Source organism: Passer montanus, unplaced genomic scaffold (assembly GCF_014805655.1).
Source record: "Passer montanus isolate IOZ18808 unplaced genomic scaffold, ASM1480565v1 scaffold56, whole genome shotgun sequence".
Taxonomy (NCBI): domain Eukaryota; kingdom Metazoa; phylum Chordata; class Aves; order Passeriformes; family Passeridae; genus Passer; species Passer montanus.
Window position 1 is genome coordinate 3817658 of NW_024370595.1, and position 24878 is coordinate 3842535.

Consider the following 24878-nt stretch of genomic DNA (forward strand, 5'->3'; position numbering starts at 1 on the left):
ACTCACTCCAGGAACACTGTCCATAACTTCAAAGCAATCAGTTTCCATAACTGGTTGCTGAATATGAGCCTAATAACTTGATTCCTTCTGCTATGTACACATTGTACGTGTTAGCTCCCTTGGGTGTTGTGAGTGTACTGCTGAAAAGGGATGACTCCCATCCAAAGGAGAGTGAGGGATGGATAGTAGTACTTTGTTTTCTGTTCAGCTCACAAATACATTGTCCTCTTGTTCTCTTTTCATGCACAACAAATGGGAAGTTGCTAGCAGGAAATTAGTTTCGGGACCTTTCAGTATAGCAAAGGCCAGGTATGGAGTATCTGGTTTAGAAATAATTCTTGGTAACATTAAATAATGGTGATAGTCTAGTCACAATGTTTTTTGAGGGGAAAAGAAAGAACTCAGCATTTCAGGGTTGTTTGGTTTGGATTTGCTTATTTTCTTAATCTAGCAAAGAACTGCTTCTTTTGTCTTTCTTTTGTCTTCTAGTATATTTATGTAATTTCTTCTTTGTATTTCCTGCCTCACAGTAGCTGTGTTTTAGCAAGCGTCCTTGACTTCCTGTATATCTTCCTGAACAATTTGTTTTTACTAGTGTCTTCTTTCCACTTTAAATCTCTAGAACATATCTTTAGTACTACATTAGTCATGCCATTATATATTTTTTCTCTACTGAAAAGGTGCCACCTTGCCTTACTTGTCTTAACTGCCATGTTCTGTCCTTCACTATTAAGTTACTTTGGTAAAGGGTTGCATTAGTTGCATAACAGCCCTTTACCTTGGCTGATATGGAGGTACAAAAATTTTCTTTCCACAGTTAACCCAGAAGCCACTCTTAGTTTCTGCACTATCACAGGCTGAGGGATGCTCTTGAGTTCCATGCTGTTGCAATTGGGATTGGTTATTCAGTCTTATTTAAACTTCCTCCAAAAGTCAAACAGGCTTTCTGTCACTTTGGTTCATGTTTTATTGGGTTGAACACTAGATTCCAGCAACTAAGTTTTTATATGGCTGAAAATTATTTTCTTGGAGTCTTTCTGTAATGTTTTTGCCACATTTGAGGTCACTTCCACTTGAGAGATTAGGACTTTAATATACTGTTGGTATATGCTTCTGACAAGAAATTCTGGTTTGCTAGGCAAATACTTAAGGGGTTTAAGTAGTCTTCAAGATTGTATTTGCTCTACAGTACCCAGAATAGTGTGTTATTTATGTTGTGTTACTCTTGTGTATTTTCAGATCTTTGATAAAGTGGTAAACTCTTTGGCCACAGTCCTTGAGTCCAGTCCATTCATAGTGTGTATCTTTAGCTTTGGAAGGAAGCTCTGAGCATGCATCTTCCCCGTTTGTTTATCTAGCTAATAATAAGCTGCCAGGATAGTTGAACAGCTTCATGGCTGGCACCCAGACCTTCACCCAGTAAAGAATTTTGCCTTAGCTTTCACTGGAGAGAATTTAGATTTAGCATAAAAGTAACACTAGAAAACTTCCAGTTCAACCTGGATGAAAGCTGACTTTCCCCTGTGATTAATTCATTACTGAAAAGGTTAAAACAAATCTTAGGGGATTCATGACCCCATTGCTTTATAAATGCTCAGTCTCCTTAAATGTGGAAATACAAACCCCTTGTCCATTTAGATGGTGAAAATGGTGTGATTAGTAGCCAGTTGCAATCTCTGGAACAACAAATTGCAACCTGTGAACAACAAATACCCAAGTATATAAATGACCACTAGGTTGGAAACCATAGTGCTAAAACATATTAGACTAAAAATGGGATTGATTTGGAGCAGTGAAGTAGTATTATGACAAAGCAATGCAGAATATTCAAAATACTGAACCTGGTTTGCTAGTTAAGTTATGATGGATTCTGAATTCTGTTTGAATAAAGGAGGGAAATACACAACTCCTTCAAAAATGGAGTTCAGAACATTTCTTTGTTACTGAGGCTCCTTCAGCAGGTTCAGGAGCTCCAGACTCTTAGGTTCCAGACTGGCACTTCACTCTTTTTAGGTTAGTTCTCCATGTGACAGTCCATCACTAATGACATAATACAGCCACATCAAATAAGACTGTGAATGTAGCAGCAAATGGGAGTGCATCACCTGGTTGAAAGGGATGAAAATAGCAATTTAGGTGAGAAGATGCCTTTCCTTACCTTAAGTAAGGCCTGTTCTGCCTAACTTGAAACACAATCTGTCTTGCAATACAACCTTCCTGACCTTCCACATTTTGGTCTGGAATGATTATCTGTTGCCAGAATAGGATTCCTCTCCTACTCTAACACCTCAGTCCTTCATCTCAAGTTCCAGGCATGCTGCTGTTGTGTACTGCATGCCCAGTTTTCTGTTGACTTCCCTGTGGCCAAGTTTTATCCCAGGTTAGTTGATTTAGTCTTCCTAAAAGACAGTGAGTGACAGCCAGATTTGCTCAATGCAGTTGGATAGCGTGGTCATGCCAACCACAACATGTCTGACTCTTGCCTTGTCAATTCCTTTCTTGTTCTCCCACTTCCGAAAGAAATAAATATCTTCATAACAAGCTACAGTAAAGAAGCTGGAGGCAGGGACAGGACTGGATACTAAATTAAAACCAAGAAAGCAGATGTTTTGTCATCATTTACTTTCTAACAGTGTGTGATAAACTAAAAAAAAAATCAAATTAAGACAAATCATGTTTCACTAGCAGTTTTTCATAGTTTCCTTTTCTTAATTGAACAAGGATTTTACTCTGGGCTTTTAATACACTGTTACATATAGAATGGGTATGAGTGGATAAATAGGGCTAAAGATTATATGGGAGTAAAATAGTGCCATCCAGTAAAAGAAATCTCTGACATAGTGGTGAAAGAGTTGTTTTGGGCTGTGTACATTTTGTGCAATCAGGAAAATGGCCTTATTTAAACTAGCAGGGATGAAACAGAGTAGGTTTGGCCAGGTCTTTCATTTTATGCTGTTTGTAACTAAACTTGTGCATGACAATTATGTTGGTAATAAATAGCCAATATCTCTATCTTTGGAGAATTTGGAGATGCTAATGTTTACAGCTTTGAATAGTAAGAGTTACCATACTCATAACTGTAATGGTGATATTTGAAAAAAAAATCCATCAAAATAGCAGCATTTCCTAAAGATTGCTAAGATAAAGGTATATCCATTTAAAATGTGAACACTCCACTAGTTATAAGTTAATGTACCTAAAACTGTAAAGGAGAAGGAACTGAAGGTCACTTCAGTTTTCACAGAAGCTTATCAGATTTGTTTCCGTGAAGAATATTGATATGTTTTAAAACTTGGCCTCACCGCGCTCATAAAATGTATTTGATACACTGAAAATAGAGTGGTAGCACAGTCTAATGCTAGTGAATTGTGACAGATATGCAATCTAGTATGTGGATGTTAATTTTTATAAAACTATTTAAGAAAAAAATATTCTGACTTTTTTTTCCAAATTTTGTGACATGATTTATATTTGTAGTGTAACCTTTTGGTAAAACATGATTTAAAGTAGTGTTTCAGGGTAGTTTGATGTTTTCAGACATTAGCTTCATTTCTGCTATGGTTTTCCATCTTAACATTTAAATTTTTAGATTCTTGAAATATAGTAACTTAGATATAGATTAACATAAAAAAATATTTATTTTATTATGTGAGCAATTCTGAAAGCCTGTCTGAAGCTTTTTCTGTCATTGCCTTCATTATTGCAGTGCAATAGGGTTCCCACTAAAGAACGAAAGAGTTTAAAAGGAATTAATTGCTGTGTAATAAGCCTTATCCTTCGGTGAGGTGCTTCATTGAAGCTAGACAGTGAGTGTTTTGTGACAGAAGGGAAGGATGAGGGGGATGGGAGGAGGAGGAAGCTAGAAAATAACCACGACTGGCCTCTCTCTGCATTCCTGTAGGGCTTGCCGTTTTTAAAATTGGAAGCTGCTTTTATAGATGCTCCTCCAAACACGGTTTTCATTTTCCATACTGTCCCATTTAGACTTTGGAATGCCTGGATGAAAGGGCAGGCCCCCAAAGTGACTTCCCAATCTGTTTTTGCAATTCCAGCCAAGTTCCCTTTAATGTATGGAGCGGGTGAAGTTGAGCTGACTCTTATTATATCCCAGAACTCGGGCGCAGCTGCTGCTTTAAGCGGCACTGAGAGATAATACAACAGCTCTGCTATTTACTGGGACTCAAGTGCCTGGACTGACACACAGAGACATTATATGAAATCCGAAAGCATGAGGATAAAGGAGATTTCTTTGCGACAAGATCCTGATCTAAGAAAGGAGTTGGCATTGCTTGCTCGAGGATGTGATTTTGTTTTACCTTCTAGATTCAAGAAGAGACTGAAAGCTTTTCAGCAGGTTCAGGTTTGTCTTTCTGTTCTTATACAATTAAGTTGTTGCTGTCAATTGTACCTTCGCAACCACTCAAACTGCAGGCAATACACGGAAGCTGTTACTCAGCTAGCAGGGTTTTGATAGTCTGTTGCATATATGATTTCTTCTGTGCTTTAAAAGACTGCAGTAGTTTTGTGCAAAGAAAAGATGAGAGTTTGCTGAAGCACACAGTGCAGCTCAACTACAATGTTTGCACAGAGGTATATGCAGTGCAAAGTTGGTGCATTTAATGCTAGTAGACTTTTAAAGACTGTTTTCCTTAATCTGCATAATTGCAATCTACATGCATTTCCCCAGGGGGTTTAATTTACCTCTTACCAGAACTGGGTATATAAAATATATTGAAATAGGCTGTAACTTCACTAGCTCAAACATAATGTGGTAAAAAGTGCTTTCATACTTGCATGATGATCCTGAATTCCTTTAGATTATGTTTGTTTTGAACTTCATTTGAATGAGATCAGTTGTTGCCGCTTGATTCACACATGTACTGCCGCTGTTTTGTAGCAGTGCGTTAAAGTTACAATTTTCAAGTGTGCTTAAAATTGAGAATAGAAGTATTTGAAAAGTAAAATCAGAAGGGATTATAGAGTAAATGTTCAAAGAGATTTGTTATCTCTTGGAGTGAGAAAAAGTGTACAACTGTTTTTGAAAGTGAAATTTGGTATTTCTTTGAATACCCTTTAAGACATACAATGGTATCTGAAAGCATTCACTTTGACCTTACTTCACCCTCACTTCTAATTCATATAGTAAAGGTATGTCAGTGAAGGCATCTGTGAATTTTTTTGCACCCTTTTTTACTTAAGGAAAGTTTAGCAGTTGAACAGAAATTATAGTAACTTAGAAATTCTGGCATTGTTAGTTATTCTAAATATAGCCTGGTACTTAATTTTGAATTCACTGCACTAGTGTCCCTTTCAGGTGACCTTCAAGAGAGGGACATAGAGCCCTATGACCCTAAAAATGTATTAGCCTTCTGTCTTCTATATGATTATTTAAAATTTGTTTCAAGTGATCTTCATAAACAATGTGCCTTTGCGCAAAGCAGAGTGCCAGTGTTGACTGTACTGGTTTATACCATTCAGCATAGACATGTGAGTTAAAGGATTTTTGACTTGTGTCTTCAGTGCTAGCCTGGAGACAGGTATGAGAATGAGTTGGCTAGAGATAGTATTTTCTTTTCTTGCTACCTGAATTACCCAAAAGTAGTGGTAGCAGTTAATATTTAGGCACCTCAGAGGAGGAGGCAAGTTCAGTCTAGTCATGGCATCCTGTTGTAAACAAACACAGCATTACCTTGTGTGGTGCCCCTGAACTTGATCTGTCTTTCATCGAGCGATAGTTGGATTGCTTGTACTTTACAGGGCCTTTTTATGTTGACCTAGAAAACATCTCAGTGTAGTGTGGTTGAGCATACCTCCAAGCTACTAACAACTTTAGAAAACAGCTTGTCTAATCTGTAGGGGTTCTAGGATGCTGCTGGCTATAAACTTACAGTGAAGACAATGAGCAAGTATTTTTAATTTTTTAACCAGTCTTGCACTTCCTGGGTAAATTGCAACTGCAGAATAATGTATGATCAATGACTTCATTAGATTACAAAATTTTTTGAGCAGAACAGAATTAATAAGAGTATAAAACTATAATATGAGGTCTGTCATTGCTCAGTTTGATAGAAAGCATTTTCTCTGAAGTTCCTTTTTTAGGTGGTAGTTTAACCCCATGATGTTAAGGACACCTTTTTGGAAGTATAAAAAATTAAAGATGTATGCTAGTAACTGTTGATATAGAAAATGAATATTCTTTACCTGCTGTTTTATATTAATGTTCATTCCAACTTATCCTCATAGGTTAGGTGCTTTTCAAAGAATAGTCATTTATCAGCTACATAATCACTGAAGAAATTTCATGTTAAAATTAAAGACTCCTTAGAGATTTTGTAGAATAACTTGAAACAAAACTTCATCATTTCAGTTGCTCAGCTTGGTTGGTTTTGGAATTTACAATCTCCCATTTCACTGTATAGGCTTTCAGACACAACACTTCATGATGTAAAATTAGAATGCTAAAATCAAGCAGAAATGGAAGCCAATCTGTTCTTCCATATTTCTACTACAATCTTGTAATTTCATAATTAGTTAGACAAATGACAGATTCTCTTTAAGATGTTTGTGCTATTAAAACTAGCATCTTAAAATAAAAATTTAGTAATGGTGCTGAATGGTGAAATAACATGTGTCTCAGAACCTGCTCTGAGGCAGGTTGCAATGACTGGGTCTTCCACAGGTTCCAAGAATTCTAAGGCAATGACTTTTCATATAGGACCATGTAAGTAAATAATCTGTGTAGGTAATCCCCTGTGGTTTAGAAGGAGTGGTCATTAGAGCATAGCACATCAGGTTTCTTAAAAATCTTTAAATAGTCCACCAGTGGTTAGGTGGGTTGTTCTGGAAAGTGAAATAGGCAGTTCCTCAGTTATCATTTACTGATGAAAATTGAAAAAACCTGAACAAAGTAGGGCTTTATGGAAAGATCTGTTTCTCAAAAGAAAGATGAAGCAATACATAACTGTTGAAATGTTCTCTGTTACCTTGGGGAGCTAAATTTCTTAGTAGGTCTCTCTGTATAAAATGAAGTAAAACTTCATTCCATCTTACCCTGATGCTGATTCTAAAACCAAGGTCTTTCTTAAGTACTGAACACCTATGGAATATATATATTCCCTCCCTATGGAGCTCGGAATGCAGCACTTGAAAAGTCACTGTGTCCACCTTGCTTGTCAATTTATCTGAGGAAGAAGAAACTATCACCTTGTCAAATGTACTGGCAACTTACAGATGTGAACTGAAAGGCTGAGCTCTGTTTTAGCCAACATCTGGTGACATCCCTACCTGTCAGACTTAGAATATAAGCAGCACCATTATGCATGCTATATGAGGAAAATATACCTCAAGTTTGAAACAGAATTAGAATAAAATACATGTGTGTACACTGACATTTAACTCTGTGTTAGCTAAACTAGGAAAATGGATATTTTTTGCTACTTCGAGGCCACATCTCTTTACAAAACCATGGAGTTCTAATTTTAAAACTAGAGTTTTTAAAAAATCAAATAAATTCATGCTGAATATAATGATTTTTAAAAAGGAGCTAAAAAAATCTGGCCTAAGTTTTTAATTAATCTTCTCAGTGTTAGTGACACTAACTGTGCTGGCATATTTTTCGATACTTTTGATGAATTATATCTTTATCTGCTGTGCCTACTGGGTGATTCCTTGGTCTAGTTGTATGCGTCACAACTCAGTGTGAAAATGGAGAACTACTCATTTCATGACCACCTGTTAATGATACTAAATGCTGCTTACACATGCTATTTATGTCAGCTGTATGGGAACTATTTCTTCAGCTTCTGCAGGGCCTCACGAGATTGGCTTGCCTTCTGAGTGAAGTAGCTTTAGACTGGAGTGCCTCTTGATCATTTTTACATTCCTTTGTTACCAAATTGCTATGTTCAAGACAGCAATGAACAGAGTCTGTATGTACTAATGTGTGCTGGGCTGGTGTATGTTTTTGATATAGTGCACACAGTGATTCTTTTAGTCATGTAGATAATTCTAATTTTTGAGGCAAAACTACTTTCAAAAAATTTAATTGAGGCTGTTGGGTTTACAGCTGTAGTCTCAGAAGAACATTGTGTAACAATTAGAGGCTTCAGGCAGGACAGCTTTCCTGTTAACATCAGTTTTCTAATTTAACATAATTTGTAGACCTTCTCACACCACAGGGGGAGGACCCAATATTCATTTTTACATAATACTTTTACATCAGGCACACAAATGCCTTATTAAAGAACACAAGTGTTTGCTGGGAGGGCCAGAGATAGAATACAAATCTCATTCTGACTGTAGCTAATAGGTACACTTGATACTAGCTTGCTAATATAATGCCAGTTTTCCAGAGCAGATGCCAATGTTTAAAACAGAATGAAAACATATAGGCTGCCCACTGAGACTTACTAGTTAAGATGAGGTTTTCCATAAATGGTTCACTGCTAGTGAATTGCCAGGTTTTAAGCTCTAGCCTCTTAAAAAGAAACTGTAAACCAGCTGGTAGAATTTTACCACTTCTGTAATGGAGTCTCTTGGTTCAAACATAAAATGTATTGGCTGCCTGTGATAGCAGCTTCTTTACATGCTCATGTCTGGTCATAAATCTATTTTTTAAATTATTATTACATAAAATGTGTCCTGTTTCTATAGAAAAGCCAATATGGTGAAAGTTTGTTATAGCTTACTTGCATTCATGATTTGAGTGTCTAGATGTCAGTTCCCTCTGCAGCTAAGTTTTATGATGCAGCAATTCATACATTGAAGAATTCAGATGTACTTATTTTTCCCTTGAAATAAAAGATTCACTATTCTTTTCTCCATTTTAACTAACACTACTAATAGTAGATGTTGTATGACTATTGGTAGTCCTAGAAAGCCTGAAACAGTTCAGCACATCTTCATATACAAAGTCCTTCAACTTTTACAGGGCAAGAGGGGAGATTGTTTGTTTTTACAATTGTCCAAATCAGAATTTTTCAGGCCATCAGCAGACAAGCAGTTGACAGAATACTTGCTCCAGCTGTTGACTTTGCAGCTCTGTAGCAAGGCTGAACTTGGTGACACTTCTTGTTTGAGAGGATTCTTTTTGAAGTCAATTGCATCTAGTGATTGAAGCTTGCTTTGGTGTAAACATGTAAGGATAAAAAGCTATTCCAGAGTTTAAGTAGATGTCTGTCTTAGCTATATGTGTTACTTTTGATGTTGAACTGATGGCCTGTCCTGACAAGGGCTGTTTTCTGTAGACAAATGTTAGAATTGCCTCGGGTGTACCTATCAGTCCCTTGGCTGTGTACAATCAAAATAATTATATACTAGGAGGAACTTGTGCCCTAGAAACAGTTGGGGAACAGAATACACTGGGAAGGAATAGAAGAACTGATTTAATCTGTGATCAGAGTATTTTCTGAGCTGCAACTATATGACAAACAGTATATATTAGTGACTGGAATATTTAATTTTATATAATTCATAAACTGGAGCCTGTTTGACAGCTACTCACAGGCACTAGCAGTTATACTAGCAGTGACTATTTTTTCTACTATTTTTGTTTTATCATGAAATTTGGAAGAAAATTTGAAAAATTACAAAGTTGTGTTTCACAGGGTAGATTTTCCTGAAGAATCTTGGGTTTTTTCCACTTTATGCTGTGTGCCTTTTCCATTTTTAAATTAGTAAGGCATGTGAAAGAGAGGAAAAAAAATCCTCACTAGATGAAAAGTGTCATCATTACCAGTGATGGCAAATTCTCAGAGGAAACCTTGCTTTAGAAGCCTTTGGTAAAAGTTTTGTCAGCAAATAAAGCAAGTTACCAATGGATATGGATGTAATGTGGAATGATCTTGTGTTCATGGCTTTGGGGGGCACAGGTAACTACATCTTCCATGTTGTCCTCACCCACATGTTTTATGAATAAATCAATAAGCTCTTAATACTGCGTATTTTTGAAGCTCTGTGTGACTGTACAAAGAAAAAAGTGTGCAGCCATATTTGAAAGTGTTTCTACAACAATAATGCTTTTGCAATAGCATCTTCCAGTTCCCTGCAGGACTGCGTGATTTACTTTTGTCAGCTCTACCAAGCTGCAAATTGGGACAATGTCAGTATTTCCAAAATCAGAGTTGTAGAAGAACTTGAGTGAGACATCTGTTAGTGCAGCATATATTACTGCAAGTGAGGAGATTGGTAAGTTGTGCTGTAATGGTTAGGTATCATGCAGAAAAATGCCAGTTCACCTCAGCCTTCACTATCAAGTGAAAATCAGATTTTGACCATTTGAAAGTTTCCCAGTGCTACTTTTGTTTGTGTGTATGTGATATGACTTGCCTTTGGTGGCCATTCACAAGTGTTTTCAGTTCAATGTGGTTTTAAATTCTATACCCCAGATAGTATGTATGGAATGCATTTCATAATTTGAGGTGGAAGCTTTTGCTGGATGCTACTGCCTCCTGTCTCTTCCTATATTAGAACATGCTTTTCCAGATACGTTTGTGTAGATGGTTCAAAGCCATGGCCTTTTCTTGAGGGTCATTTTGGTTATTTCAATTTGGCTTGGTTAAATAAAGGGGAAAAGTGTTGATGATGGTTGTACCATAATTCTTTATGCCTTATCGGAAGACTTTCAAGACTTATCCAAGTGGTGGTCCTTAGCACAGCAGTTTCATTCAAACTGGACAGGGTGCTTCTTTCCCAGGCTATTGCAAAATTAAGAGTACTACTACTACTTACTCTGCTGTCTTAAGACTTAAAATAAGGGGAGAAATTACATTCATATAGCAAACAGTTTTAAAAACCCATTTTATTTTTTACCTCACAATCAGAAATTAGGGTCTTCTTTAGTCTTCATTTTTACTGTTACCTAGGATCCTTCCTTATGTTACTCCTGACTGCTCTAAACATCACTGAATCTCTTTTGATTTGTTTATGGAATTGCTACATGCTGTAACATGTCAGTGGTTCCAAAATGGGACAGAGCAGTGTACAGGTTCGTCTCTAGAGTAAAGTTGATTTAGCATTGAGGATTAAAATTTGCATTGAACACAAGACCAGATTTGCTTTGACACAAGACCAGTACCATATACTTTTTTACAGAAATAGACTTGAGAGTAAATGGCCAAGTGTATGCATAAATGGGATGAGAATGATAGTCCATTTATTTAAAACTGAGTGCACAACCTGTTTGCAGGAAGAAGAGTCCCACCATATTTTTCTGGTCAGAACTTGAACACAGACTGCATTGGAGGACTTGGTGAACCCTGCTCTCATACATTAACTCAGGTTGCATGTGTAAAATTGGGAACAGTGTAGGTTAAAGTACCTTTTTTCTTCTAATGGTATATTGCTAGAAATTTTTGGGAAGTATTAATTTTTCCATTTCCTTCCCCTCATGTAGCACAAATATTGACTACAGACCAAACTAGATGAATGAAATTTTCAGAGGTAAGACTAAGAGCAAAAGTAAGGTAGTGTAAAACTGCAGCAGGGTTAAAATTAATAGATGTTTATCTCTTACTGTGGGAAGAAAGAGGAGCATGTAGGATAAAATTAGTCTCTACAGCCCATCTAAAAACAGCTGCCAGACAGCCACTGAAGGATAGCAAACTGAAGTTCAGGATAGAAGGAAACAACTGGGACTAAAATGATTGTTGCCAGAGGAAAGACTTTTACATATATACCCTGATGACTGGTACAGCATGGGTTCACTCTCTGTAGGTATCTCTCAGGGTTCAATCATATGTTTTATATTTCTGACTAAGCTATGCAAAATGAATCACAATCTTAGCACGGTTTTAAGCCTAATGTAATCTGATTTTAAACAATTCTGCCACAGTACTCCCTGATCTTCCTTATGTTAGCAGCAGAACCACATTGCTTCTAAGTGGCACCAACTGTGTGAGATTTGATGAAGACAAATAGGAAGTTTTAATTTTGCTCTTTAGCTGTCTTGGTGACCTGAGGCAATTCACCATATTGCTTCAGTGTCACTAGTGAAGCAAGTAAATTCTATGGGGAAGGGGAAAATGCAGAAGTGCTGTGGTATAGCTTACCTTATGCTGTAAAACTTCATTATTAAGATTACAGATAAACTTACTGTTTTCAAGATGATTTTCAGTGCAGTAATTTCATTTTAGAGTAATAGAACTTGGCTGGGGGAAGAACCCAGAAATTTTCAAAGTTTTAAGTTCTTCAAGGATCATCTTTCACTGAGGAAAAAATACTGTTTAGCACACCAAGCTGAATGGGAAATAGTACAGTCAGTGAACTCTTGCAGTAAAAAAATCTCATTAGTTTGGCTGGAAAGATGCTAATGAGGATGACACAGAAAGCAATAAAAAAGCATCACACTTCAACTTAAATAATTATAAATGTAAATGTCTACCACAAGGTCAAAAGAGCTTATGTTACATAGGAAATGTTTCTCCGGGCTTCTTTGAGCAAAGTTCTGATAGTAACCTTACTTTGTCTATCCTGAAACAGATTTTTGAAGGCACTTTTCTGTTGTGTGTCAGGGAACTTCATGCAGTTACCTGTTTTCATTGTCATTTGGCTGATGAGCTTTATACGTGGGTGGTTGCATGGATTTTAGGATTTAAAAGGCTGAATACAATATCGCTGCAGAAAATCCTCTTAGCTTATTATGCACTTTGGTTCATCCAGGTAAGTTTAGCATAAAGTAGAATATATAAGACTAGACGACCTAGTCTATTAAAGAACTAGATTAACTTATGTACTGCACATCGTAAACAGTATTGCAACAGACCTTTTTTTCTTTTAAATTCCTAATTTAAAACTACTAAGGAATTGAATCAGACTTTCATTTATTTGATAGGCATAAATCTCTTTATGGTATTTTCAGTATTTAATGCCTTTTCTTTGTTATTGGAAAGATTGTGGTGCATCAGTTAGTAAAATCCTAATGTGGAGTTGGGTGTAAATGTGAGGTAGAATTTTTGGGGTCCTTTTTTGATCCTTTTTGTATGCATTCCAATGACTTTTCTCTAGTGTGGTCATTATCAGGGAAATTCCTGGCAAATACTACAGCAAGAACTGACTGCAAACTCTGTAAATATTTTTAAATGTTTAAGGTTGGGCTTTTTTCAGAGAAACAGGAAGAAAAAATGTTGGTGTAATCAGCATTTCTGAATGAAGTTATCTTATTCTGTAGTCCTGTCAAAGCAATGTAAATTCCAATCAGCTCAATCCAGATAGTGAGAGGACAAGGGGGAATGGTTTTAAACTAGAAGAGAAGAGGAAGAATCTTTACTATGAGAGTGGTGAGACACTGGTATAGGCAACCCAGAGAAGTTGTGGATCCCCCATCCCTGGAAGTGTTCAAGACCAGGTTGAATGGGGCCCTGAGCAACCTGTCTAGTGGGTGGCATCCCTGCCCACAGCAGGAGGGGTTGGAACTTCCAACCCGAGTTCATGTCTTAATCTCAGAGATGTCTAAAAGAGTATTAAATTCACAAACATATTTACGTAGCTTCCTTTTCCAGCAAGACCTTTATAAGTGAGGTTTTACTTGTATTTGAATCCACATATTCAACCCCTTCATGGGGCTCAGTATTTCTGCTTTGGAGGTTGCTACATGCAAATGTTAGATCTAGACATTACTGAACATACATTATTAAAATATCTGGGAACAATTCCTCCCTTCCTTGTTATTTCAGCAATATCTCCTGTAGTTGAATGATTGTTATAAGCAAAAAATAACGACAGTGGGAATTTTAAAAGGGTGGGTTTTTCCTTCTCTCTTAACTGTAAGAGCTGATGCTGAGATACAAAGTTAATTGCTGAATTCCACTCATCAGATGGTAAGAAGACCGTCTAGCTTGGAGAATTAATTTCTCTCTTTGGAATATGGTGTATCCATCTTCTCAGGTATATACTAATACTACTGTATTGTAATTATAATACTGATTTTATGCCATCAGTATAAAGAACTTTGATACAAAGTTAACTGCTGAATGCCACTCATCAGATGGTAAGAAGACTGTCTAGCTTGGAGAATTAATTTCCGTCTTTGGAATATGGTGTATCCATGTTCTCAGGTATATACTAATACATTACTGTATTGTAATTATAATACTGATTTTATGCCATCAATATAAAGAACTTCTGAAAGAATGGTTGGAAAAAGGATCTGGAAAGTTGCAAAATTAATATTAGAAGTTTTGCCCTTTGAACAGTGACCTCAATGGCATAAAAACTTCCATTTCCTCTACTGTAAAAATCAAGGCAAGTAAGTGTTGGGTAGCTGTGGACAGTCTTTACAGTTCTGTATGTCAAGAATGAAAACTGGTTGTGTGTATTAAAGGTTTTCTTGAATTCTTCTATAGCCAAATCTTACAGAAGATTGTTTACATTACTGCAAACAAGACATTTTCAAGGTACCCTCACTTCCCATCTGTTATTTAAAACTTAAACTGCAGTGACAACTTTGCAATACACTTACAGATCCTGGACTTCATATATAGTTATTGCAAAGTTTAATGCTCCCTTCAGTCCTGGCACTTCAACACACATCTGTTTGAGTTATTTACAGGCTTATATAGCTGTTTTCCTTAATTCCAAGCATGCTGTTGTTGGTACTCTTTCACAGCAAGTTGCAGGGAAAATTTTCACTGACCAAACAAGTCTCTTTTTTGAGTTTAGCTTACCGGTACAAGTTTTAAAGGTTTTAATTTAAAACAACAGGATAATGTTGATCACTTTCTAAATGTTAAATTGACCACTGAAATGTAGTAGTTGTGCAAAAAGATTAATGAACTGTTCTTGCAGATTTTCCAGTCAAAGATTGGATGTTAGCAGGCTTCTGGCTGTCCTTTTTAATGAAGGAGTTCCCCAGTTAAAATTATAATTAATTTTAGAACAGCCTAATCTCACGCAATTAGTGCATTTTGATTGTCCTGAATGCAACAACAGAACTGACTCCTTCATCAGTTATGCAATTTGTGTCTCTACAGAAGTAACTAGCACCTGAACAGAAAACAGTGAAATTTTTAGAGCCCTTTTAGTATCACACATTCCTTCATTAGAGCATATACAGCAGAGCAGCCTCAGTTGTATAAGGAGCCTTTTGCTTATTGGAGTTCAGACTGAGAGAAGAATCTTTGGCCCTTCTTGGGAAGGTGACAAGAGGAAGGAGATGTAATATCAACTTTATAGCGCTTTAGTTGGAGCTAATGGTTTTGGACAGTGTGCTTCTCTCTTTGGTACAGTTCCTATCCCTGTGTTGACTGACACTAACAGCACAATTCAATTGTCCCATTCCAAGTTGCTGGTGGCATTTAAGAAGCATTAGTGTGCTCAGAACATCCACGTGGCAGATGCAGAGTGAGAGCTGTGCTCAGAGCTGCCTGCTGGATACCACAAGGAATGTTCAAGGGCATTTTGCTTCGTGCCCTAGATGGTATTCTCACTAGATGCCTATATGTAGGCACCAAATAATTCTAGCAGAAATGATTGTGAAGTGATCATACACTTGCTAATGCAAATGAAGCCTTTTTATAGTTTCTTCTTTTGCCAACTTTGAGAAACCAGCATGTGAAAATAGACATCTTTCAGTATAGGGAGAGTTAATTTGTCTTGCTATGACAGATTTGTAGTCTATATTTGGTCTTAGAATTAATATTCTGTCTTATAGATTAAATATATTTTTACAGTAAGCATGCTGAATTCAAATGTTTCAATATAACATTTTTATCTTAGAAAAAATAATTTTTCTTCAACTACTTGTTTGTTATAAGTTCTGAATTGGTTGCTGAGCTTCTTCCCTGTAATATTTTTTCTGTTGTGAATGTTCCAGACTATGAGATGAAAAATAATAAAAAGCCCTTATCATATAATTATTTTATATAGCTTGTGCTTAGATAGGTCTTACTATGAATCTGGAATTGAGATTTCCATATGTATTTAAGAACAGCTTTTAACCTGAACCAATGGAAATAATTTATTATGTAACTGAGGTATCTAAACTAGTGGTTTCTGAAAAAAAAAAATAGTATCCAATGATCAAATGGTTCTGATGATAGCTTTTCTTTTTCTCTTGGCATCTTTTCCAGTGTAGTCTTCCCTCTGTTTCTACCTTTCCATATAAAAGAAATTTTCCATCTGAGGCTCTAAAGTTCCCTAGCTGAGGATTTTTAAAATGCCTTGCTTCTCTGTACTAAGCTTCCTCAAAATGCTGATTTACCTCATGATACTGGCAACATTCAGGGAATGTTAGTAGTCTGTGATTTGCACTTTCCCTTTTCTTGGATGAGGCATTCCTCATCGGGCAGCCGGACCACCTGCTGCTCTATGGCCATTTGAGCAGCTCGCACGGGAGTGATTGTCACAGAATCACAGAATATTCTGAGGAATATTGGAAGGCACCCACAAGGATCATCAAATCCATCTCTTATATGAACGACCTGTACAGGGATCAAACCCATGACCTTGGCATTATTAGCACCGTGCTCTGACCAACTGAGCTAATCTTGTGTCAGTCCAGGCAGTTCTTGGAAATGGGGAGAAGGGGAAATAGGGTAACTGCAAGGGCTCTTGGAAAGTGCTGATGGGTAGAGCTGGGCTTTTACAATGAAACGAGGTGTTCACTCCATTACAGACATTATTTGCTGTGCTGGTGGTGATTTTACCTAGAGAGTAAAACATTACTGTCTTTAGACTTCCTAAATTTTTGGAAGTCTGAAGTTGGAAGGAATTTTTGATACCCCATAGCACTCTTATTTTAAGCTGCCTCATCAACTGGACTGCTGAACCAGTGATAAGATATCAAAAGTTGTTACGTACAGGATTCATAGAAAGTGACAGATATTGACTCCTGGTGTCACAGATTCAAGGTAACATTTTCCTCTATGAAATAAAATTTGTAACATAGTTAAGGTAATTCTGCAGCTTTGAACAGGAATTGTGGCTCAAATGCAGAGGAGAGGAAGGAAAGGTTAGTTCAGGGTTTGGGGTTTTTTGGTGTTTTTTTTGTTTTGTTGTTTTTTTGTTTTTTTTTTTTTTTTGGGGGGGGGTTTCATATGTAGCATTCCAGTGAAGGGTCCTAGACTGGAGCTCTGCAAATGAAAATCTGTTGTCCATAAGCACCTAGTTCTTCCACTCACATAAGGAAGGGTTTTAATTGTGGTAGAAGAGCAGGATATCTTTGCAGGCATTTGGCAAAGGTGATAAAGAGTAAGACAAGGGTTAGGGTTTTTGGAGGCATTTTGGGCTTACATTTCCCCAATTCTGGTAGAAAATGAGAGACTGGATGCAGGATCTTGAACACATTTATCATTAGGACAAGTCACCCTGTAGCAATGTTTTTACATTTGAATAGCAGTATTGGAAATAAAGACTTGAATTTGGTTTAATTGCTAAGTTTGAGTTGTTTCCTAACTCTGTTGTTACATTGCCTATTATCTTTGCTGCTCTGCCCTATTTGACATTCTTTTGGAAACTGACTACAAGGTAAATTCTTTACTGAATTTAAATGCTTTTAAATAAATTTCTCTTGTTACAGGTCATCTGGGGGATTTTTTTAGTGATATGGTGTATCACAATTCTTGAGAAGCAGCTTTCTAAACTCTCATTGTATATACTTTATCCAAAAATGTCCCTCTGCAGGCATTGTTCACTACCTTTATAAAAGCTATACTTTTTTAGGGTAAAAAAACCCAAAATCTTCATAATGTTATTAAATAGGTTGGTGGCTTGTAACAAAGTTATTATATTTATTTCAAAAGCTTGAATCTGTAAAACTAAAAGTATTTCAAAAGCAAATTCTTTTATAATATCTGTTAAGATGGAGGTTGAAAGGTTTTTTTCTGAAACAGATAACAAAACCTGAGTAATTTCGGATGTCCCCAAGAGGCTGTCCAGTGTATCGGTCTTGAAACTTGATATGTTGAAGATTGAAGTTTTTTTTATCAAATATTTAACATCCTAGAATTCTTTCTAAATGACCATTTTTGGAAATACTCATTAATTTTTCCAATGTGCTCTTATTCTGTAATAGTTTATTCCATTTGTAATCTGAAATATTTTGAAGGTGTATTGAAACACAGAATACCAAGAGATTTAAGTAATCTGTGGAGGACTATGTGATTTCATGGTACTTGACTGTCAAATGTGTATTTATCTATTTAGGTTCAAACAAAGAAGGAAGAAACTTTGCCACCACCACACAGTCAAAACATTCCAACTTTTTATTTTCCTCGAGGATGTCCTAAGGAAAAAGTGAATATAGATGCTGTGATTGCCAAAATTGAGAAGACTTTTTCTGAATTTCCAAATGAGAGGGCAACATTAGAAGACATGGGTAAGGTTGCAAAGGTGAGAACTTGCTGGCCATCTTCTTTTTGTATTGTACTTCTGTGGAAAGATGAGCTCTGTGTGCTTGGTTTTCTTGTGTGTTTCAATCTCCCACACATTAGTATTTAATGATATTGATATTGTTGATAACAATATCAATAATGATATTGTTGATAACACAGTTATATGGAATTTTCTGCATTAACTGTCTATCAAATGACCTTATAAAAAGAAACAAAACATTAAAACAAAACTTGGGCTACTTTTTTGCTGCATAAACAACCAAATAGTAAAGAACAGCATTGTATGTTGTTCTCCATGCTGTATTGACCCAGAGAGTTAAGGCAAAAGCTTTTCTAATATATGTTTTGTTTTCAGATGTTCACACAGGTTGGGGTTTTTTTCTCATTCTGCTCAACCTCCATTGCAAAGACACTGGTAAAGACAGCATGGTTTGGTAACTTGAGATTATAGCTCTCAAGATATTCCTGAAGAGCTACTTTAGAATTATGGCAGAGTGACAAAATACATAGCTTAGAAAGCAGCAAATCTTTTTAAACTTCTGTGTAAATTTAAAGACAATAAGCTAGTTAAAATGAAGTTAAATTTCCATTTTGTTATATTAAATTAGTGCTTGAAATCTCACTGCAAGTCATGGTCTTGCTAATGAGTCTCAGGTTCTCATCAATGTTCCTGTCACTTTGTCCAGGGTCTAGAAAATAGAAACTGTGACTGCTCACAAGAGCAGCACTGGAGGTTTGCCTCACCAAAACTTTTTTACTGCTAATCTGAGTGATAGGATCCCTGTCTTCCACAGGTCCTTTCAACACAGAAGTGAGGAGGTAGGGAAGAGACTCTTCTCTCAGCAAGGAAACTGAAAGGATCTAGTCACCAGTAATTCAGTGATGAAAGACACCTTCCTGAAGAGTACTGTCTGAGCACAGTATTCATCAAAAAATCATTTTAATTTGTTTGAAGTACTAGTTAAGCTATTACATGAGAAGTAATTGTACTTTTGTTCCAGTGACCTTACACATCTTGGAGTATTCAGTGTTTTTGGAGATCCTTGGGGATGCCAGCATGTCGGACTGCTCCCAGCTGGAGTCAGTTTTGACTGCTGCCAGCCCTTGGCTGTTAGAGCTGTGGACACTTGTGCTTTAGGTGCATGTGGTCACACTGGAGTTGGGAATGTGGAGCTGTTGAGTACCCTAAAGCAAGATACTGCTGCTCAGGGCAGGCTGGCCTGCTACTTCAAACTGGTTAGAGGATGTGCCATGCACGTGCAAAGGATGCAGATGAGTTGAGCCATCCTCTGAGCCAGACAAATGTCAATTTGCTCCAGTTCAGAAGGGCTACAAGTGTGCTGTCTTGAGCTTAGCTTAAAGATATCCAGCTCTTGAGCAGAGCTTAAGATGGGCTCTGTTCAGCTGCTTGGAGCATGGACAGACAGACATGTGACTCACTGCATTAGTCTGTTAGGAATGCTACAAGTTGCCCTGTGTTTTGCTCTCCACTTTTGGATTTCACCCTAAAGCAGTTGCTTTAAATGGATTATATCAGAAGGTGAAGCTGGTTTCAGAAACTGTTTTTGAAAAAATCTCTTCACTAATGCTTTCTTCTTAACACTTGTAATTTTTGAAGGATCTATAAATAAAAGAGTAGCCTTCAGATAAGCAATCAATAAACTGACTTGATGTACACTTTAATTGTAGGCTTGTGAATGCCCACTCTACTGGAAAGGTCCTTTGTTTTATTGTGCTGGAGGTGAACGAACAGGATACGTGTCAGTTCATAAATTTGTTGCAATGTGGCGGAAGTAAGTAGATTACTTTTTTTAGAAGTACTGCTTTTTTTTTTTCATTGAAATGTGATATTTTAAGCTCTGAGTGTGATCTTGTCTTCTAAAGGGGAATAAAACACTTTCCCATAATCAACTATTGTCAGCAAGCTTGTACATGGGAAAATGTAACTAAATAACACTGTAATATAAACAAATCTTCATTTACAGGGTTTATAGATTTTAAAGTGTTTGGGTAAATGACTGACAGTTCGTGAGAAGTAAAAACCATGGTGGCCTTTACTTGTAGATGCCAGTTCTGAACAAAGTGCTTTTTATTTTTAGTTCTTTTCTAATTCTGACTTTAAATGGTCCTTTCATGTAATCGATTACATGGTGTACCTATCTCCCTTAACATAAATTTAAGAGACACTACTGCTTTGATAAGTTCACTTGGAGCATGGTTTGACATTTGTAATGACCTTTTGAATAAATATTGTTTCATAGGCCTTGCTCTAGGCTGCCTGCATGAGGTAGCATGAGCAATTTTTTGTGTAGAATACTAAATGGAAATACTTACATTTCAGAGTACTTCAGACTTGCTATGATGATGCTGCAAAGTTTGTTCATCTTCTGATGAACCCTGGATGTAACTACTTGGTGCAAGAAGACTTCATTCCTTTTTTGCAAGTAAGTTGCAACTGAAACAATTTCTAGGAACACAACAAAAAATGAACTGGCAAAGCACTGAGTTGTTTGAACTAAATATACTTTTTTATGGTTATCATTAAAGTTTATTGATAATATTTAGTGCAACTGACTTTGCATGATCCACTAAGATGCTAGTGACTTGTTTTACAGTTAATAATTTTGTATAAGGTGAGGTGTTTTTTAAGCACCATGGTAAGATTTAAAATCAGCTGTAGGAATAACATATGTATTGGAATCTTTTATGTTTCATAAGGCAGTTAAAGTTATTTAAGTCAGGGTAGCCCTTTGGACGGCAAAGGAAAATTGGGATATGAATTCAAAACCTAGTAAGTCTTTGTTGGAAGAGCAGCAAACACCATCTACAGAAATGACTGAATAAAACCTGAATTGACTTTACTGAATCATAGCCAAAGAATTACAACCAGCAACAATCAGCAGTGTTAAAAATCCTCAGCCTATCTAAAATATAGGAAAAAATCCTATTAAAAATCTTAATTCTAAAATACAGGAAAGCTTTTGTTTATCTGATTTATTTAAAAGATAATATTATTTTTATAAGGTTTGTAATGTGATTTGTCTGAAGCTTTGGTGAAAATGAAGTTATCAGTAATGATTGTGATAATTAATTTAAATTGTTTTTGTTAAGAAAGCAGGTGTGCTCTTCTTTGCTAATTGTCTTATATGGTCACTAATGAATAATCTTTGGAATGTTGTTATTCCATTTTTTTAATTTTTTTTTTGTAGGATGTGGTGAATAGTCATCCAGGCCTTTCATTCTTAAAAGAAGCATCTGAATTCCATTCTCGGTATATTACAACAGTAAGTGATTTGTATCTGGAAAAGCTATTTTTTGGTTAACTAAGAAAATCAAACTTAAGATTAGTCAAATGTCTAAGCATCTTTGTCCCATGGGAAGAGTAGAGTTAGAGCAGGCTGTCAGTCTTCATTTCTACATAACTAGAAATTTTGTGGAAAAAGTCTTTCTTAGGCCTGGTGGTTCTTAACATTTTTAAGGAATTGCTGAATTTAATACTAGTAAGAGAAGCAGTGAATTGCAGTAGTGTCAGATGAGTTAATGAGTATTAAATGAAGAGCAGGCTGTTATCTTAAACACTTGATTGTGGCTGTAGACTGCATTCATTAGAATCCTGACCTTAGTCTGGGATTAATTAAATGAAGTCTTGAATGAAACATCTATATTAATATGATTATGTTCAGTATTATGTGAAATAATGGTAATATTGAAGCTGCTTGCCACTTGTCTCTCTGGGGACTTTTCTTCCAAAGAAGGTTTTTGTACATGAAAAGTTTCATTCCTGTCTTCCCAGGGTTATATGACTGAAGTATTTGTTCTGTACTCAAGGGAAAAATCAGTGACATTAAATTTTCTCAATGTAGACTAGACAGTCGATTCCACTGAAGTCTCAAAAGATTAAGATTCTTCAAAATGACATTTAGTTCACTTTGTGCATGTGAAAACTAGCTTAATGAATATTCTCCAACAAAAAAAACCCATGCATCATTGATCATCTTATATCCATCTTATACTTTGACCCAGGTTAAAATTGTGGAAGGTTTTGTTTTTTGAGAGCGTTTGGGTTTTGTTCATTACATCCTTCTTACAGAAACTTGCTGGCCTGTCAAGTATGTCCTGCTGCATTAGGTTTTGCTTCTTGTTATAATGGCTACCTGAGCTCACAGAACTTTCTTGTCAGTTGTGAGGGAAGGAATTGTTCCATGTTTTGTTTCTTAATGGATTCTTGGTTGTGTCACAGCCTGCTCTGGTTAAAATTGTGAAAGCTTGCTGCGTGACCTGAAGAAGAGTAGGAAAGAAAAGGTCCTGCCATGTCCAGTTACTTTTCTGTGGAGGAACAGCTTATTAGAGTAGGTCTGAATCTAGCAAAATTCAATAAATTAGTACTGGAAATATTTTATTAACAAAATTTAGTGTAGCCTTCAACATAAATTTGTGTTTAATCAAAAAATTGGTGTTAAATCAAAAAGTAAACTAGTATGAAAGTATCAAAAATATTTGGAATGCCATGCTGCAGATTAAGAAATGGCAGGAGCCATCTGCCTTTTTCTTGTCATATTTTAGGATGGCGTGACTGTTCACAGAATCACAGAATATTCTGAGTTGGGAGGGACCCATAAGAATCAAGTCTAACTCTTAAGTGAATGATCCATACAGAGGTCAAACCCACAACCTGGACATTATTTGACCATGCTTTGACCAACTGAGCTTGTTACAGTCTTCCAAAATTGTGTCCTGTAACGTATTAATGATAATAATAGCTTCTTTTACCTATGATGAAAGAAGCCATTTCATACCTGTATTCAGTTAGCTTAACCTTGCTACATGGAGCTTTATCTAAAGGATAAGTCCAGCTGCAAACCAAATGAGCCATTCTTCTGCTGGGCTTTTGTCTATACCTACATATATGTATGTGTGTATGCATACACATTACATATATCTCTTTAGCATGTGTTGTGTAAGCCATGAAAGCAATCTGTTCTGCCTGCTAAGATATGTTATAGGTTTGTTGGTCAGTCTAGTTACATATGGCCAGGATAGAGCTGAAATAAGCTAAAAATGTTTGCTGTGACAAATGAGATACTACATTTATTCTTCCAGTTAGGTGCATATCTGAACTATGAGTTCTTGAAATTGTAGTCTCTGTATTGCACCATTTCTTCTCCCTTCTGACAAAGCACTCGGCAGAATAGTAAAGGCAATTCTCTGACAATTTCTTATACTCTGCATCAGTTTACTTTAGAAAACAGTTTAAGTCTGTTCCCAGTTGTCTTTACCAAAGATTCAATTTTGTTTTTATTTTTAGACCAGTTAAATGTATAACAGATGAGATAATGACATGCAGATGGATTAAGTTGCAAAGCTAAGGCAAAAACCTTTTCAGAAAAAATTGCTTTGTAGTGTAAGCCAAAAAATGGGCCTTCCCTAAATTCACAATTAGAATTAAGTTAATTAAGTTTCAGAAGCAGGATAATCTATTCTTCTGTCTGGAGTCATTGAACCAGCTGTTCTTGTTCAAAGAAAGAACTGAGGAGCTTGCTGCTCTACAGTTTTAAGTTTTCTTTAAAACTTCATCAGTACATTATTCAATTATTTGTAATTTTAAAATGATTGGTTAGTTTAAACTATTGATTTACTGCAATTGAAGTCTGAAGTGATAAAAAGCTTAGCCTGTAGATGGGAGGACATTTTAATTGTGGGAAACGGGTTCCTAAGGCGAGGGGATTTTAGTTAGTAACTGCTCTCTTGCAAATGAAACACTACACGTGCAATACTGAGTCTTGCCAATTAGCAGGTATAATCAATCACCAGTTGAGCAGTTATAGTTCATAATATGCTTGGGATGTTTTTGGTTTGTTTTTTGTTTCGTTTAGTGGTGAATGCCTGAGTTGAAATGTACACCTAGTTGTCTTAAGTCAAACAAATTGAGGTGAATACTGAATGCAGTTAAGTAGCAGAAAAAAAAAAGATATTTTGAAGTCTTATTTCAAGTATTTAGTTTGTAAACTAAATCTAAGAAAATTATAGCAATTGCATGAGTTGCCCAAAATAGCCATAGAACCATTAGTTTGGAAAAGACCTATAAGATCATTGAGTTGAAGTAGATGTAAAAGGTATTTTAAAAAATGTGTTGAGTACTCATATGGATGTGTTTGTTTCTGGTTCCACTATCAGTGGAACCAGAACTAGTAGTCTTTCTAGCATAGATTTTTTGTTCTTCACTTGGAAAATATTAATGTACTACTTTTAATGCTATTAACAGGGGTTTTTTTCAGGGAACTTCCAAATGGGTTATTTGGAAGTTCCCTGAATGAAGTTAAATGGGTAAAACCATTCTCTTTGCACCTGCAGAAAGTATTTCTGTCAGATGTAGATTTGTTGTGTTTGTAGAGTTCAGAAGTAGCAACATCTGATCCTTAAACAGTCCCAATTCTATTTCTGTAAATTCAATTATGAAGTAAAACAGTCTTGTAGCAAATGCAGGTCTTCAAATCTGAAGTAATAAGATACATTAATAGGTTCATTAAATTATATCCTGTAGATCTGGAAGAT

At 36.2% G+C, this 24878-nt stretch overlaps 1 protein-coding gene across 2 annotated transcripts in view; it reads left to right on the top strand.

Annotated features, from left to right (window-relative positions):
- The window catches only part of PPP2R3B (protein phosphatase 2 regulatory subunit B''beta), a 46159-nt gene that overhangs the window by 11310 nt on the left and 9971 nt on the right, over nucleotides 1-24878 (top strand). The window contains exons 1-5 of one of the 2 annotated variants that reach the window (XM_039725751.1): nucleotides 3988-4360; nucleotides 18139-18324; nucleotides 20016-20119; nucleotides 20668-20770; nucleotides 21536-21610. In XM_039725751.1, coding sequence (XP_039581685.1) covers nucleotides 4214-4360; nucleotides 18139-18324; nucleotides 20016-20119; nucleotides 20668-20770; nucleotides 21536-21610 — 615 coding nt within the window. In that variant the 5' untranslated portion in view covers nucleotides 3988-4213. Of the gene's footprint in view, nucleotides 1-3987; nucleotides 4361-18138; nucleotides 18325-20015; nucleotides 20120-20667; nucleotides 20771-21535; nucleotides 21611-24878 lie in introns of those variants that run through there. The other variant, XM_039725750.1, reaches the window with a different exon arrangement.